This window comes from Typopeltis vanoorti, chromosome 12 (genome assembly GCF_054136105.1).
Source record: "Typopeltis vanoorti isolate ZY-2024b chromosome 12, IOZ_Tvanoo_1.0, whole genome shotgun sequence".
NCBI lineage: Eukaryota > Metazoa > Arthropoda > Arachnida > Uropygi > Thelyphonidae > Typopeltis > Typopeltis vanoorti.
The window spans coordinates 96,038,446-96,052,838 of record NC_143560.1 but is presented as its reverse complement, the minus strand read 5'-3'; the positions used below and the strand labels follow the sequence as shown (position 1 = coordinate 96,052,838).

The 14,393-nt window shown below is 34.9% G+C and overlaps 2 protein-coding genes across 2 annotated transcripts in view; both read left to right on the top strand.

Moving 5' to 3' along the window:
* Window positions 1-1,338, top strand: part of LOC150101028 (uncharacterized) — a 159,174-nt gene extending 157,836 nt beyond the window's left edge. Inside the window, exons 9-10 of the mRNA XM_090402151.1 lie at window positions 805-931; window positions 1,220-1,338. Of these exons, the coding sequence (XP_090258277.1) occupies window positions 805-931; window positions 1,220-1,338 (246 nt within the window). The remainder of the gene's footprint in view (window positions 1-804; window positions 932-1,219) is intronic.
* A 6,519-nt stretch (window positions 1,339-7,857) lies between these two features.
* LOC150101027 (uncharacterized) overlaps window positions 7,858-14,393 on the top strand; it is a 108,726-nt gene continuing 102,190 nt past the window's right edge. The window contains exon 1 of the mRNA XM_090401303.1: window positions 7,858-7,937. Coding sequence (XP_090257429.1) covers window positions 7,927-7,937 — 11 coding nt within the window. The 5' untranslated portion in view covers window positions 7,858-7,926. The remainder of the gene's footprint in view (window positions 7,938-14,393) is intronic.

Here is a 14,393-nt window from a genome sequence, read left to right as displayed (position 1 = left end):
ACTGAACTAATAAGAGGGATGATGTTTTTTCAATGACAAGATATCTGGTATGTTAAGTTCAATGGAACGTAGCTGAAATTTTATTTCGTTTCTTATTTAGTTGGTATCTATATTTAGGATTTTTTTTTTTATTTTTTCAAAAATAATGGAAAACATTCTTCAAAAGTCATTATGGGAAACAGGATTTTCAGTGCTCTACTTAAAAGTTAAGGATAGGTGCACCTTGCATGACATCTCTACTAAGCTCTCTTCTTTTCATGCCAAATTGGCTTGATCTATTGCTATTTGAACAAATGGATTTTGAATCCAGTTATTCTTAGGGGATTGGGCATAGGAAAATATTATCTCAAAGATTTTTTTTTTAAGTTCTTCAGATACATTAAGAAAATTATATAAAAGAGGAAATTGATTGTGTACAGGTACTGCAACCATAAGTTCAGTTTTCTTAAAAAATGCTTCCACTTTATAGGCAATATTAAATGTAGTAATAATTTTTTCATTATATATGATTGAAGTCCATTGAAATGGCTAAAAGTATCTGATGAATAAGCCAAAATAATTAATCAGAACTTGTATGGCTCGGTGGGAAAGTCTTATCTAATATTCCCTCCGTAGCACAATTGGCAGAATGATGGTATGTTGCACCCTTCAATTGGAAAAGGCCTAAATTCAATTCTCGTTGTGATGGGAGGAATCTTAATATGTTTTTTTTTTTAATTGAAGGTGAGTTAGCCGATCTCATATGGAGGTAGCAATTTTATGATTTTTGATTTTATAAACTTTGATTTTTCATCCCACATACAGACAAGTCGGCCTTCAGAAAACACAAAATTTACAGACAAAAAACTAGTGGTAGTAGTGGACAGTAGATGGCATTGGTGTAGATTCAGTGTAGTTATTGGATTATGTGGTGGACACAGAGAGTTGTTGAGTAGGTACCTACCCTCCCCTTGATGAGTGTTTGGACTCCTTGGAGGTGTCACAAAATAATAAAATAATAATAATAGATATGATCACACCTCATTTTAAAGTTCAAATAGTTCAGTATTTTCCCATACAACAGCCACTACAGAAATAAATTTTTACAATACCTATTTTATTAATATCTATTATATTAAAAAAAAGTGGGGGGAGAGAATTCAGCAGTTAGATTTATAAATATTTGGACAGTTTTATTCATAATATACTTCAATAATAATTGCATTCTGAATTCTGTTAGATTCAGATCTAACAGAATTCAGAATGCATTTAAATACTAATGGTCCAATGGATTCTGGTGGTATAGCTTTTGCACATGCAGTTATCACTGATCTGCTAGACACTGTTCAAGCACTATAAGTTCTGATTTTTATGCATTTTGTCCACTCTAAGCCCCCACTTATGCAAAATCATTTTAAACAACCAATATAGTTTCATCTGTTGTTTGCCATTAAGGTTTGACAGAATGAAAAAAAAAAAAAATTTCACCAGACATCAAGAGCTTGATCTGCAACATGAGATAAAAGAAAAAAGATAAGTTTCGATAAGTTATTAGCAATTTTATTATAATTTTAGAATAAATTTTAGACTGAGTTAGCTGTGACTATGTGGTGTATTTGGAAGTTTTTTGAATTTGAAGCACTTTTCTGATATATTGTTTTGTGTGTTGTACCATTTTTTTCCCTATCATCATGGCCACTATATTTCTATTTACTGATATGTTGTCACCCAACTCTCCACCATTTAAAGATTATATTTTGCATAGTATCATATAAGATTTTGCACCATGAAAGCATACGTCTGCAGCAGTGTATGCTTTCCACCATTTAAAAATGTGGCTGATAAGAGGTGGGGGGAATATGTTTGCATGAAATGTAGACAGTGGGAAAAGCTAAGTGACTTCTGTATCACTATCTCTGGTTTCATTGTAGAAATGGTGATGTGATGAAAATGATGTAAAATGAGAGAGTACAAAAACAAGGCATATATATATATATATATATATATATATATATATATATATATATATATATATATATATATATATATATATATATATATATATATATATATATATATGCCTTGTTGAAATGGATTTAAACCTGGTTTTAATCCATTTCCCAAATAAGCAAACAGACAAGAAAGTCAAGTTTGTGCCTGCAAGTAGTGCAAGTCTGGGTGACCCCCACGTAGTGCAAGTCTTAGGCAACTCGTGGTAAAGGTGGAATAAGCTCTGATCACTATTCTTAATATTTACCCTTAATGCAAAGCACATCTCCTTGAGGAAATGTATGATGCTATGCATTAAAGGCAAGGGGCCACTACCTAGACCGGTTTCGACCTTTATTGAGGTCTCATCATTATTCCACCTTTACCACAAGTTGCCTGAGACTTGCACTACAGCGAGTCACCCAGACTTGCACTACTTGCAGGCGCAAACTTGACTTTCTTGTCTGTTTGCTTACTTGGGAAATGGATTAAAGCCAGGTTTATATTTAAAATAGCTTGGTATCTTTAACGTATATTATACCCAAGGTAAAAAAACTTTCTACACATATATATATGTATGTATGTATAGGGGGATATGGGGGGTCTGTGAGGGGGGGGGAATGATATATGGAGACTCAGTGATTCATAATATCTGGACTACGATATAAGAATAGCATTGTTCCTGGAGGAACAATAACTATATAATAAAGCAAGGTGAGAATGTGGATAAGATGACAGTGATGGTAAGTGTGAATGAATTGAGTGGTGATAAATATGAGGATAATGCTAGGAATTGTGCAGCAGAAAGTGTTAGAAGAAAGATAGTGAACCTTGCCCAGATAAAATTGAGAGAGGAGGAGAGCAGCATTAAGTAATGAAATATGACAGTGAGAAGTGTCAAAAGAGAGGTCTGGAATATGTGGATGTTTGGAGTGCATTTGATGATACAAGAGAACTGTAGGTGAGAGGTGGGCTGCATTTAATGTGGAAAGACACAGCACCTGGAGAGATTGTTCTCTGGGCAAGTTGGGGCAGGGAAACTAGTTGCCAAGATAGATGGCAGTGGGGTTGACCACTTGAGAGAGGGGAGAATCTATGGTATATTACAAAGCCAAATGGAGTCTCGAGTGTATAATAATAAGTATAGAAATGCTGAAAATTCACTGATATTTCTTTATACAAATGTCAGGAATATCAGATTCGTCTCCTTTATTTCAGTAACAGGAATAAAGGAAATGATTTTAGTGGGATGTTGCTATAGGTCTGAGAACACAAAGGTGATGGGCAGGAAATGTTTAGGCAGATAAGTTTGGCAAGTACAAAGCAAGTGATCATTATGTGATATTTTAACTACAGTAGTATAAACTGGGTAGAGGAAACAACATACGAAAATGGAATGGGATTTCTGGAATTCTTGAGTGAAGAATGTCTCAGGCAACAAGCAGTAGAGAGAGCATGAGGAATCAAGAATTTTGGATTGTTTCCTAGAACCCAGAAGATTTGATAAATTTTAGTTTCCCCCCTCCCACTGCTGTGAGTGACCACATAATCTTGGCTTAGGAGTTGAACAAACAAGCAGAAAGGAATTTATATGGAATTATAATGCAGGCACTAATAAACTTAGAAATCATGTAGGGAATATTTCCATGGATTGAAAGGGAGAGATATCTGCAGTGCACAGGAGCTAGTTAAGAAATATTTATCAATAGCAATGGCAAATTACATTTTTAAGAGAAAAAAGATAATGATTTAGTGCAAAATGGATGATAAAATGTATAAAGAGAAGGGTGGCCAGCAGTTGCATGAGGAATGCAAGACCCAAGCCAGGAAAGTGATAGTAAGGAAGACAAAAATGAAATATGAGAAGAGACTAGCATTACAGTCCAAGGAAAATCCTAAGGAATTCTTTGTGGCCTGTAGGAGGAGAAATGACTGGATGAATGACCATGTTTGGTGGAAATTGGAGTTATATAACCAGTGCAGATAACATAGTAGAGCCGTTTAGTGATCACTTCATTGGAGTGTTTCATCCTGGAAAAACAGGTTTTATTCTTGGCCGAATGGAAGAGTTGAAGGTTTAGAAGTGGATTAAGAGAATGTTTTTCGAATATTAAGTACTCAGGATGTTAATAAAGTAGTGGGACTGGATGGCTTTTCATCGTATTTTAAAAGAATACTAGATGACAGCTCCATTGACTTAGCTCTGGGAAAGCTCAAGGAGTGAAAGGAGAATAACATAGTGCAATTCATTGGTGGTAGAATGGAAGCATCAAATGATGGTAATATTATCTGTGAAGGTCAGCATGGATTTGTTAAGGGGCATTTTTGTTTGGTGATTTGCTTTCCTTTTATAATAAAGTGATAAAAGTGGTTGATGAGGAAAAGGCATATATGGCTTTTTTTAGATTTTGCACAGACATTTGATAAGAGATAAGGTGCCATGCTTTGATATTTAAGTGACAACACTTGGGATTATCTATCAGGTTAGTGAATTCGATTGGAAATTAACTGTCCAACAGATATCAGATATCAATAGCAATGGCAAATTACATTTTTAAGAGAAAAAAGATAATGATTTAGTGCAAAATGGATGATAAAATGTATAAAGAGAAGGGATTAAGTTGTATACAGAAGAGTAGTATCAAGCAAAAGGAAGGCCACAAATGGAGTTCCACAGGGATCAATACTGGAACTGCTTTTTAACCTTTATGTCAATGATATTGTCACTGGGTTACAGGGAGATATTCAGTTATTTGCATATGATGAGAAGCTTGGAAGAGTTATTAGTAGTAGTGTTGAATGATTCAAATCAGGAGGATTTGAATAAGCTGGACAGATGGGCAAATGAACAGGAGTATCAGTTTAATGCAACCAAATGTAAGATTTTGAAATTTGGTCTCCAACAGAGTAGAGTATGCAGCCTCCAGTGGGAGGTTGTATACTGTATTGGTGGAAATGGAGAAACATTTGAAGTTTAGGGGACATATTGAGAAGGATTTTAATCATACTGGGATTTGAAGAGGATAAATTAATCTTAGAGAGGGTGCAGAAGCTCATAACAAAAATAATATCAGGACTGTACAATGCTAATTATGAGAGTAGACTGGTGGATAGAACACAACGCAGTGACATGATTAAGACATTTTAAACTGCAGTAGCAATATTTATAGATTGATGCTGTACATTTTAATTTTTTAAATTTAAATTTTGATGCTGCAGAGATTTTTTTAAATGGTAGAACAAGGACAAGAGGATCATTCCTGGAAGTTTCAGAAGGAGGTGGTGAGAAGCAGCTTTTTTGTGTAGAGGGCAGTTGGACTTGAATTTATTTCCTGATAGGATGATGAATGTGCAGATGGTGAACAGGTTTAAGGACTGGTATGATAGGCTTTGTGTCATCTAAGATGAGCTTATTGTGATGAGTCTCTTGATCCATGAAGGTTTGCACAGTAATAATAATATTGTTATTAATGTTTCCATTAAACTTATACTCAATAAATGCTAACAAGTTGGGTGAAAATACAGACATAGCTTGTAATGCTAACTGGAAAACATAAAACTGACCTTAAGACACAATTGCCAACAGTTGCTCTTTTACAGTCATTCCCAGCAATTTCTTGGCTTCTGTGTTTGAATGGTATTATTTGATGAACTTACTTCTCTAGAAATTTTATCATCATGTAATTGTTCTTGCCATTGTCACTGTAGTTGGATGAATAATATTTTTATCTGAATTATGTGGCTTTCTTTTTTTGTTATAAGTAATAACACTAGATATGATGCTAAAGCAGCTTTTGCATTAGAAACATCTTATTTTCTTCTGTTTAAACAATTCTTCCTTTCTATTTTGAAATAGAAAGCAAATAGTTATCACTGATATTTTCATACTTTTTCTGTAAATGATTGCTACCAGTACTTTCATTTTCCAATTGTGTTGTTTCATTCTTTTTACTTTTTTACATTTAAAAATTACCTGACTTGATTGAACTAACACCTGCCTATATCTATTCTTGTCCAGCAACTGCTGCTGCTCTACGGAAAATTGACAATAACCCTAAAGAAAAGCTCTACTCCATCAAAGTTCAACAGATTGCCATAGCAATTCTACAGATCCATGGTCATATCTAGAAGCTCTTCAATGAACTTGACAACAAAAACAACCTCACTTGATTAAACATTGCTCCATAGCTCAATAATCTAACAATTTTTATAATGCATAGTCAGTTCTTGACTTAGAATGTTGCAATTTAAAATCACTTGTATATATGACTGCTATCTCATTAACATGTCCATCAAATACCACCTCAATCCTGCTACTCATGGACAAAGGTGTTATTGCTGTCTTCAAGGCATATTACTGAAGATATATTTTTGTTCAGGCTACTGCTGCTAATGAAGGTGAAAAAACTTTCAGAAGGAACATATCTTCCATGTACAAAGAATGTAGATGCAGCAAGCGAGGTGACATACAGGGTGTATGAATGGAGTTTGCAAGAAGTTGTGAAAATATATAGATTCGTGCATTCAAAGGATTCAACAAAGATAAAATTCTACAAGAGACTGGTGACAAGATAGTGCTACTCACTAAAGAGTAGGTGGTTTACAATGAAGATGTAGAACAGCTGGTGGAAGCTGTGGATGAAGAGCTTTCAAATTAAGACCTTGCAGAGTTAGAAGCACAGATTTGCAGGAGGAGGGAGGGGAGAGAGAATCAGAACAAGAATTAGCCAAGCCATCAAAAAGTTTATTGTGAAAAGGCTGGCAGAAGTATTTGCCTTTGTTAATAAGGCAGTTTGGTTGTTTGAAGAAATGAACCCAAACATGGAGAGATTTAGCAAAGCAGACAGAATGATGCAAGCTACATTTGCTTGCTATAAAGAAATTTATGCAGAAAAGAAAAAGGCAAAGTGTGCATAAAAAGCATAAAACTGATCTTAAGACACTCTTGCCAACAGTTGCTCTTTTACAGTCAGTCCCAGGAATTTCTTGGTTTCTATGTTTGAATGGTATTATTACTGTTCAAAAGAAGCCTGCCCCTGCTGTCACACCTTGAAGATATGCCTAGACCTTCTACAAGTCATGCATGCATCTGATGAACAATCCTTAGAATGCTTCATTTCATTTCCTGAATTTGAAGACACTTTGTTGATCAATTGAATTGTCCAATTAATAAAGCAGCAGCTTTGAAGAATTATTCTTGCTACATGTTTCCAGATGATTATTTTACTGTTAATTACACAAAAGCACTATACACTTATATTGAATTATTTATGTGTGCAGTTTATATAGAAATTTGATATTATAATTTGTATATTGTACTATTTCACTACAAACAAAGAGTTAATTAGTTTAAAATTATAACAAATCACACCTGCCTATTTTTGTGTTCAGGCATGTTAATTATTAACATATCCTTATGATTCATATGATGATTTCTGATTTATGACCTTTTTGACTTATGATGGAATCTCATCAAAAGTTGATGGACTGGCTGTAATTTTAAACAAATTACAAAGATAGATGAGATACATGAAAAATTTATCATGATACAAAGATACATGAAAAATTTCTGATTTACTAACAGTGTACATGGATGACTGCAAAGCAACTACTAACTAAAACAGCTTCACACTGACCATGAATCACAGTCAAATGTTTTAGTTCACTGCAAATATAAATTGGTAATTTCTTGCTAGCTATCTTATATGCTAACTAGAAATGATTGAATAATACACTGGCATCCAAGCAGGAAAGTGTCTGTTTATATTTCTGTTTAAAAAAAAAAGTGTCATTATATTGTCTCACACTGCAGCCCATTGGGATCCATGGATTCTAGTTAGAGAAGAAAAACTTATTAAATATTTGACTGAGAATTCATTTCTTTCAGGTTTCCTTTTTGGATTTATTTGCGGCAATTTTGGTGATACCTGGGGTGCAGGAATTTGGCCAACCACAGAAATGGCAAATAGGTGAGGATAGATCATTATCTAATAAATTATTCATTCTCACTGTAGTAAGTTTTCCACTGTCTTAAATATTTTTTTTTGGATCCACTGAGTTCACTATTGTGAGAATGAAACATATAAAGTAGGTTAAATAAATATCAAATATTTATTTAACATAATTAATTTAATCAAATATTTAACTTGTTTATTCAGATAATAAACAAGTGATTATCTATATTTAATATGCGAGCAACCTGAATCATGGGTAATTCATAATGAATTAGCAGAATACATATTTTATATTCTACTCAATTAGAAATTATAGTAATGATATTATTTCAGGTCTCCACAAAATCACTTATTGAAGGTGGCCTTCAAGTGTGTTGTCCATTAATATTTATCATTACTGGAGTTCAAGGCTATTTTGTATGCAAATGTGTAATTTGTAATACAGATAGGCGATTTTCTTTATTTCTTTAGCTTTTTTTTTAATTAGTTAGTGTATTATTACTATGTTATTGTAGTTTTTACTGATTTTATTGTATCTAGTACATTGGCTGAGACAGTTTAAAATGGTGCCAAAAATCCAGTAGAACAATATAGTATTATTATTATATGGGCACCTCTCTATGGAGTCTGAAGACTCATCACGGGAGACCCAGTCTATCCGCACAATTAATATCTCTCCTTGAACTCATTAAGACAAAGTACTCACAACTGACTCTGGCAACCCTTCCACTCATTCACAACTCTCCAAGAAAAAAAATTTAGTCCTCACACCTTAACTAACCACACCTTTATTCAACTTCCAGGGATGACCCCTTGTTTTGGTACCTCTAGCCAAGAATTGAAACATTTCCCCTGCATAAATCCTATAAAACCCTTTAAAGCGACATAAATGTTTCTATCATATCCCCTCTTTTTCTCCTATCAACCAACGTCTGTAACCCACACACCCTCAATCACTGGCGCACCCAGGGAGGGGGACAAGCCCCCCCCCCCAAAAAAAAGGAAAAGGAAAGAAAACACTAGAAAATTTTTTAAAAATCTTTTCCTAACTAAAATTCATTTTTTTATTTATGTTATGTCGTGTCTTCTATTTCTACTTATGAATTAGTGGTCACATAAGGTGGGAATAGAAGACAGGAATCACTGCTGCTGTGAACACAAGGTGAACGAAGCAGTGCTCGGCCAGCCAAGAGCTACTTCGTTTGTCTGAGCTGGGTAAGAGAAGATCGCAGGTATCATGTATTGGCGATCACTGCAGATGCTCAGTCATAGGTCGTATGCAATGCGTAATGTGTATTCTCAAATTGTCTACTCAACTCGCCCCCCCACACACACCAATCATGAGTGCTTGGCCCCCTCCAAGATTAAATCCTGAGTGCACCACTCCCATCAATCTATCCTCATAGGGAACATTCCACAGGCCACTCACCATCTTGGTCACTCGCCTCTGAATCCTCCACTGCTTCCTCATCCCTGAGAAACCCAGGGGACAAGATTTGAGCAGAGTAATTCAGATGTGGGTGAATCAAGGCCTTATAAAGAGGAATAACAACTTATCTCTACATGTTAATGTGTTCTTCAATAGCCAAGTAATCTTATGGGGTACCTTAGCTAGGAATATGTCCTCTAAACTTTTAACTCTGTCTACCACCGCTAAATCTCTAGCTTCATCTATTTTCTGGAGTACAGTGCCATCAATGTGATACACGGCTTGCAATCTGTTTTTCCCAAAATGCATAATTTGACATTTCTTCACATTAAACTGACACCCATTATCTTTTGCCCATACTGACAGCCTATTTAAATTGTCCTGCAAGCTCTCCACATTGCCTTGATTAACTATTACTCTACCTAATTTTGCATCATCAGCAAACAACTGAATATTTCCTTTCAGATTATTTCTTATATCATTTATGTACAAATTAAACAGTAATGGTCTGCACTAAACCTTGTGGCACATCCCCTAGTCATCTGTTTTTGCCTTGCTTCTCTCCCTCCATATACCACTTTTTGGTCTGTCCAGCAGTCACCCTCTTATCCACTTAATCAGTGTCATGTCCATCCCCATTTGTTCTAATTTGGTTAACAGAGTTCTATGCGGTATTCTGTCAAATGGCTTTGCAAAATCGTGTAACCATTTTCTTTAGTAGCTTTCAATGCTACTAAAGAAAGATAATCAATGATAATGTGGAACCCAAAAATGAGAACCTTTATATTGATGACATAAATGAAGAAAAATGAACTTACAAAATATCCAAGTTAAAAGGAATTATTTGAAAATTGATCAGGGAGTTAGAGAAAGCAAAAAAGTTTATAAGAACTAAGAAAGGAAAAGAAAAACAAGCATAACAATAAGAAGAAGAAAAGCATAGAAATTCATAAGTTATCACTGAATAATAATAATAATAATAATAAGAAGAAAGTCAATTAGAATATAAGAAAAAAGAAGTAATATGATATAGTCATTCAATAATTAGATTTCTGCTTGACGACTGAGTCACTGTATCGAGTTTCCCAGAATTTAAAATAGAGCATGTGACAGAGAAACAGAAAAGTAAAAGAGAATAGTGCTTGTCAGAATTAATGATTTAATTCTTACTTTCTTCACACTTTTCACATTCAATGACAAAGCACTTACAACAAGCATGTTCTCCAGTTTCATTCTCTTTCCATAAACCTCTCACTATATAGTGATAAGTTTTGTTGGTGACATATAAAGGCATCCACAAATTACCCTGATGGGTAATAAATGAGTGATTATTATGGGTGACTTAAATCAACAGAATATTAATTGGATAGCAGAGAAAACTTAAGAACAAAGGAAAATTTACTGAACTGTTGCAAGATAACTTTCTCAAGCAGCACGTGAGAGAAGCAGTTCGAGGACAGTAAGTGGCAGATTTGATCATAGCATCAAAAGGATGTGACTGTGTTGTGACCAGTTGCAATATCCATATAGTTGGCTACTTCTCAGTTCATGATGGCATGATCACAATCTGTCACCAACTGGTGACAGTGATCATGACAAACTATAAAGCTGGAAATTATGACAAACTCAGGAGAATACTATCTTTGGTCCTATGGCATCAGTTACTGAATGGGAAGCTTTTGAAAAGATGCTTAAATAATGCGGTAACTGAATGTGTTCTCACAGTTCGAAGAACAAATGAGATGGGAGTAAAATGAATAACCTTATTAAGCAAGAGATTTGTAAGAAAGTGTGGAAAGAATTTTGTGAGAATAAGAGCAAGAGGAGTTATGAAATATATGAAGTGCAGGCCAGAAAAGTTAAGTGTATTGTATGGAAACTAAGCTGGAGAATGAAAAAAAAAAAAAAAAGTGGGCTGCACAGGCAACCCAAAAGAATTTTATCATTATGCTGCAAGTAAAAGAAGAGTGAATGGAGAAGAATAACTTTACTGAATGCAGACACACGTACCCTGGTGTCAAAAGCAGACATAATAATTGAAATAATAAGAGCTAACTTCACCAAGAATTATCAACATAGTTCACAGTGGTACTACTACTACTACACTGGTTGAAGAGATAAAGGTACATGAGAAGGAGGTTTTAGAGTTGTTGCATAACTTGGATAAGAATTTGGCAATAGGGACAGATAGGATGTCAGCATACATGCTAAAGGAATGTTTAGCCAACCTGGCTATATCTTTGACATGTTTGTATAATTTGAGTCTTAGCTCAGGAAAGATCCTATGCGAATGGAAAGAATGTATGACAATTCCATTGCAGAAGGGTGGTGCAAACAGACATGTTTAACTATTGACTTAGAGTCAGTATTTCTGAAATGACTGTGCAGATTTTAGAAAAGTTGATAAGAGCTCATATACAGAAATGGGTGGATAAACAGCATGGGTTTACAAAAAGGGAGGTCATATCTGAGTGTTTGCTCATATTTTCTAATAATGTTATGGCCGAGTTGAAGGGAATGAACTTTGCTAAGACATTTGATAGACCACATGAAGGGCTGTTGCTGGGATTGGAATTGAACTACTGGCTTGGATAAGTGAGTGGCTAATAGACAGATATCAGAAAGTGGTGTATGGAGGGTTGTAAATCCTAAGGTGACCAGTGGTGCGCTCCAGAGATCAGTCCTTGGACTATTGTTGTTTAATCTATATATTAATGATATTGGAATGGGCCTGACAAGAGATATTGAATTGTTCGCTGATGTTGCAAAGATGGTAGGCGATCAGAAATGCTACTGATATATAACATTTACAGGATTTGAATGGACTGGAATGTGGACAAATGATAATGGCTATTACTTCAATGTTAGTAAGCATAAAGTACTACATCATACACTTTGGTATGATGAGGTATCCAATACCTGTATATTGGTTGGATTATGCCTGGAGTGGCTGATAGGAAGAGAGGTGGATAGGAAGTCGAATTTCAAGGTTTATACAGCGAAAATTGTAAATACAACTTACAGGATAATTGCAATGCTGAAACGAACATTGTTGTTGTTGTTGTCGAGTCCATTGAAGAGCTTCTGGATATGACCGTTGATATGTAGAACTGCTTTGGCAATCTGTTGAATTTTGATGGAGTAGAGCTTTTCTCTAGGGTTATTGTCAATTTTCTGTACAGCAACAGCAATTGCTGGACAAGAATAAATATAGACAAGTTAGTTCAACTCCTGAACAGTTTTTTCATGTCTCATAGCTCCTACTACCATATGGCTGAATTTTCATGCCTTTAACCTCCCTACCGGCCAATGTGGATGAAATAGTGACACCAAATTGCACTTCTTATCCATGCTATTCAATGGGTTTTAGAGCTTCCTATCCAGATATCATGGCACTGGTTGGAGGCTTAAAATGTTCTGTCCTTGGTCTGGTGATGATTGTGGTTATTTTTCTATTTTCATTCTTCTTCTTGATCACCAAAATAAGATTTACCAATCTTATTTTGGCGACAGAGTTGGCATCAGTTTGTGATAGTGAGTGTAATTTTTGAGGTAAGTATCTTGCTTCTTTGGCTAGTCTGTCTGCTCTTTCATTGCCTTCAATATTTACATGGGCTGGTATCCATTGCAGTGTGCAGTTCTTATTTTTCAAATTTAAGGTTGTTAGTAGTTCATGAATTTCCTGTGAATTGTTTTGTTTTTCCATTTTTTAATGCTTCAAGTGCAGATTTTGAGTCACTGTGGATGATTATTCCTTCTGTAATTAATTATTATTGGATTTGAGAGATAGAATTTGAGAGCTGTTTGTATGGCTGTTAATTCACAAGTGAAGTTTGAAGCTATTTTGCCAGCTGTGGTTTTGATTTGCATATCCTCACCTCCAGGTGGAGTTAGAAAAACCCCTGAACCTCCTTGGTTGAGTGCTTCATCAGATGATCCATGTGTAGGCAATAACATGGTTTTGGATTATTTAAGTGATGTATAGTGTTCAATCCTTTTCTTTTATTTTCTTGTGATGTGAATCCTTTTTTGAACAAGGTTCAAGGAAATTTAAGTTTATCATTGTGTGTTTTGGTAGAATAGTGGAAAAGAATGGCTCTTTGCTTATTTCAATGGATAGGTGCTCTAAGTCAATCTGTTTTCTAATTTCGTGATCATATTGTAACATAGATGATCTCTTTAGTCTAGATTTTCTTGTCCAGGCATCGAAAGTCCTGAGTGAGATGTGATCCTGTTGGTGGCTCCTGATTCTGTTAGTGAATTTAACTGTGGACAGTTTTCTTCTGTCTTCTAGTATGTGAAGCCCACACTCCTGTTGGGCTTTTAAATTATTTGTGGATGAGACTGCACCTATGATAATTCTGCTCTTGATTGTACTCTGTCAAATTTTTCTTTTGAGCTAGTAGAAGCTGGAGCCCAGATTGATGAGGTATATTCCATAGTGGGTCATATGAGTGCCATATATGTAGTTTTGAGTGTCTTCAGTTTTGCACCCCCACTTTGATCCACAAAGCCTTCTGATGATATTGAGCTTTTTAAGAGCTTTATTAGATATATTTGTAATATGAGTTGTAAATCTCAGTTCAGTATCTAGGGTTAGGCCTAAGTATTTTGGAGACTCTGTTGTTTCTATTTTGGTATTATATATTTTGATTTGAAGGTTTGTAATTGTGTCCATTTTTTCTATCAGTGAAGAAGATGCTCAGTTTTGTTTTGTGTTTTTTCTGGGTTTATCTATAGTTTAAGTTCCTTTGCCCATCTTTCTAAGCCTTTTATTGAATTATTTAGGACTTTTTCAGATTGTTGAGGATTACTGCTTGTGTGCCAGATTGCTATATCATCTGCATAGCATGCTATTTTTGTGTCATTTATTATGTGAGGATGGATATTGTTCATATAGATGAGAAATAGGAGTGAGCTTAAAACAGAACCTTGTGGGACTCCAGCCTAAGTTCGATGCATGTTGGAATAAATTCCATTAACTTTTACTTTCATTTTTCTTCCTTTCATGAAATCTGAAATCCAAATTAATGCATTCCCCT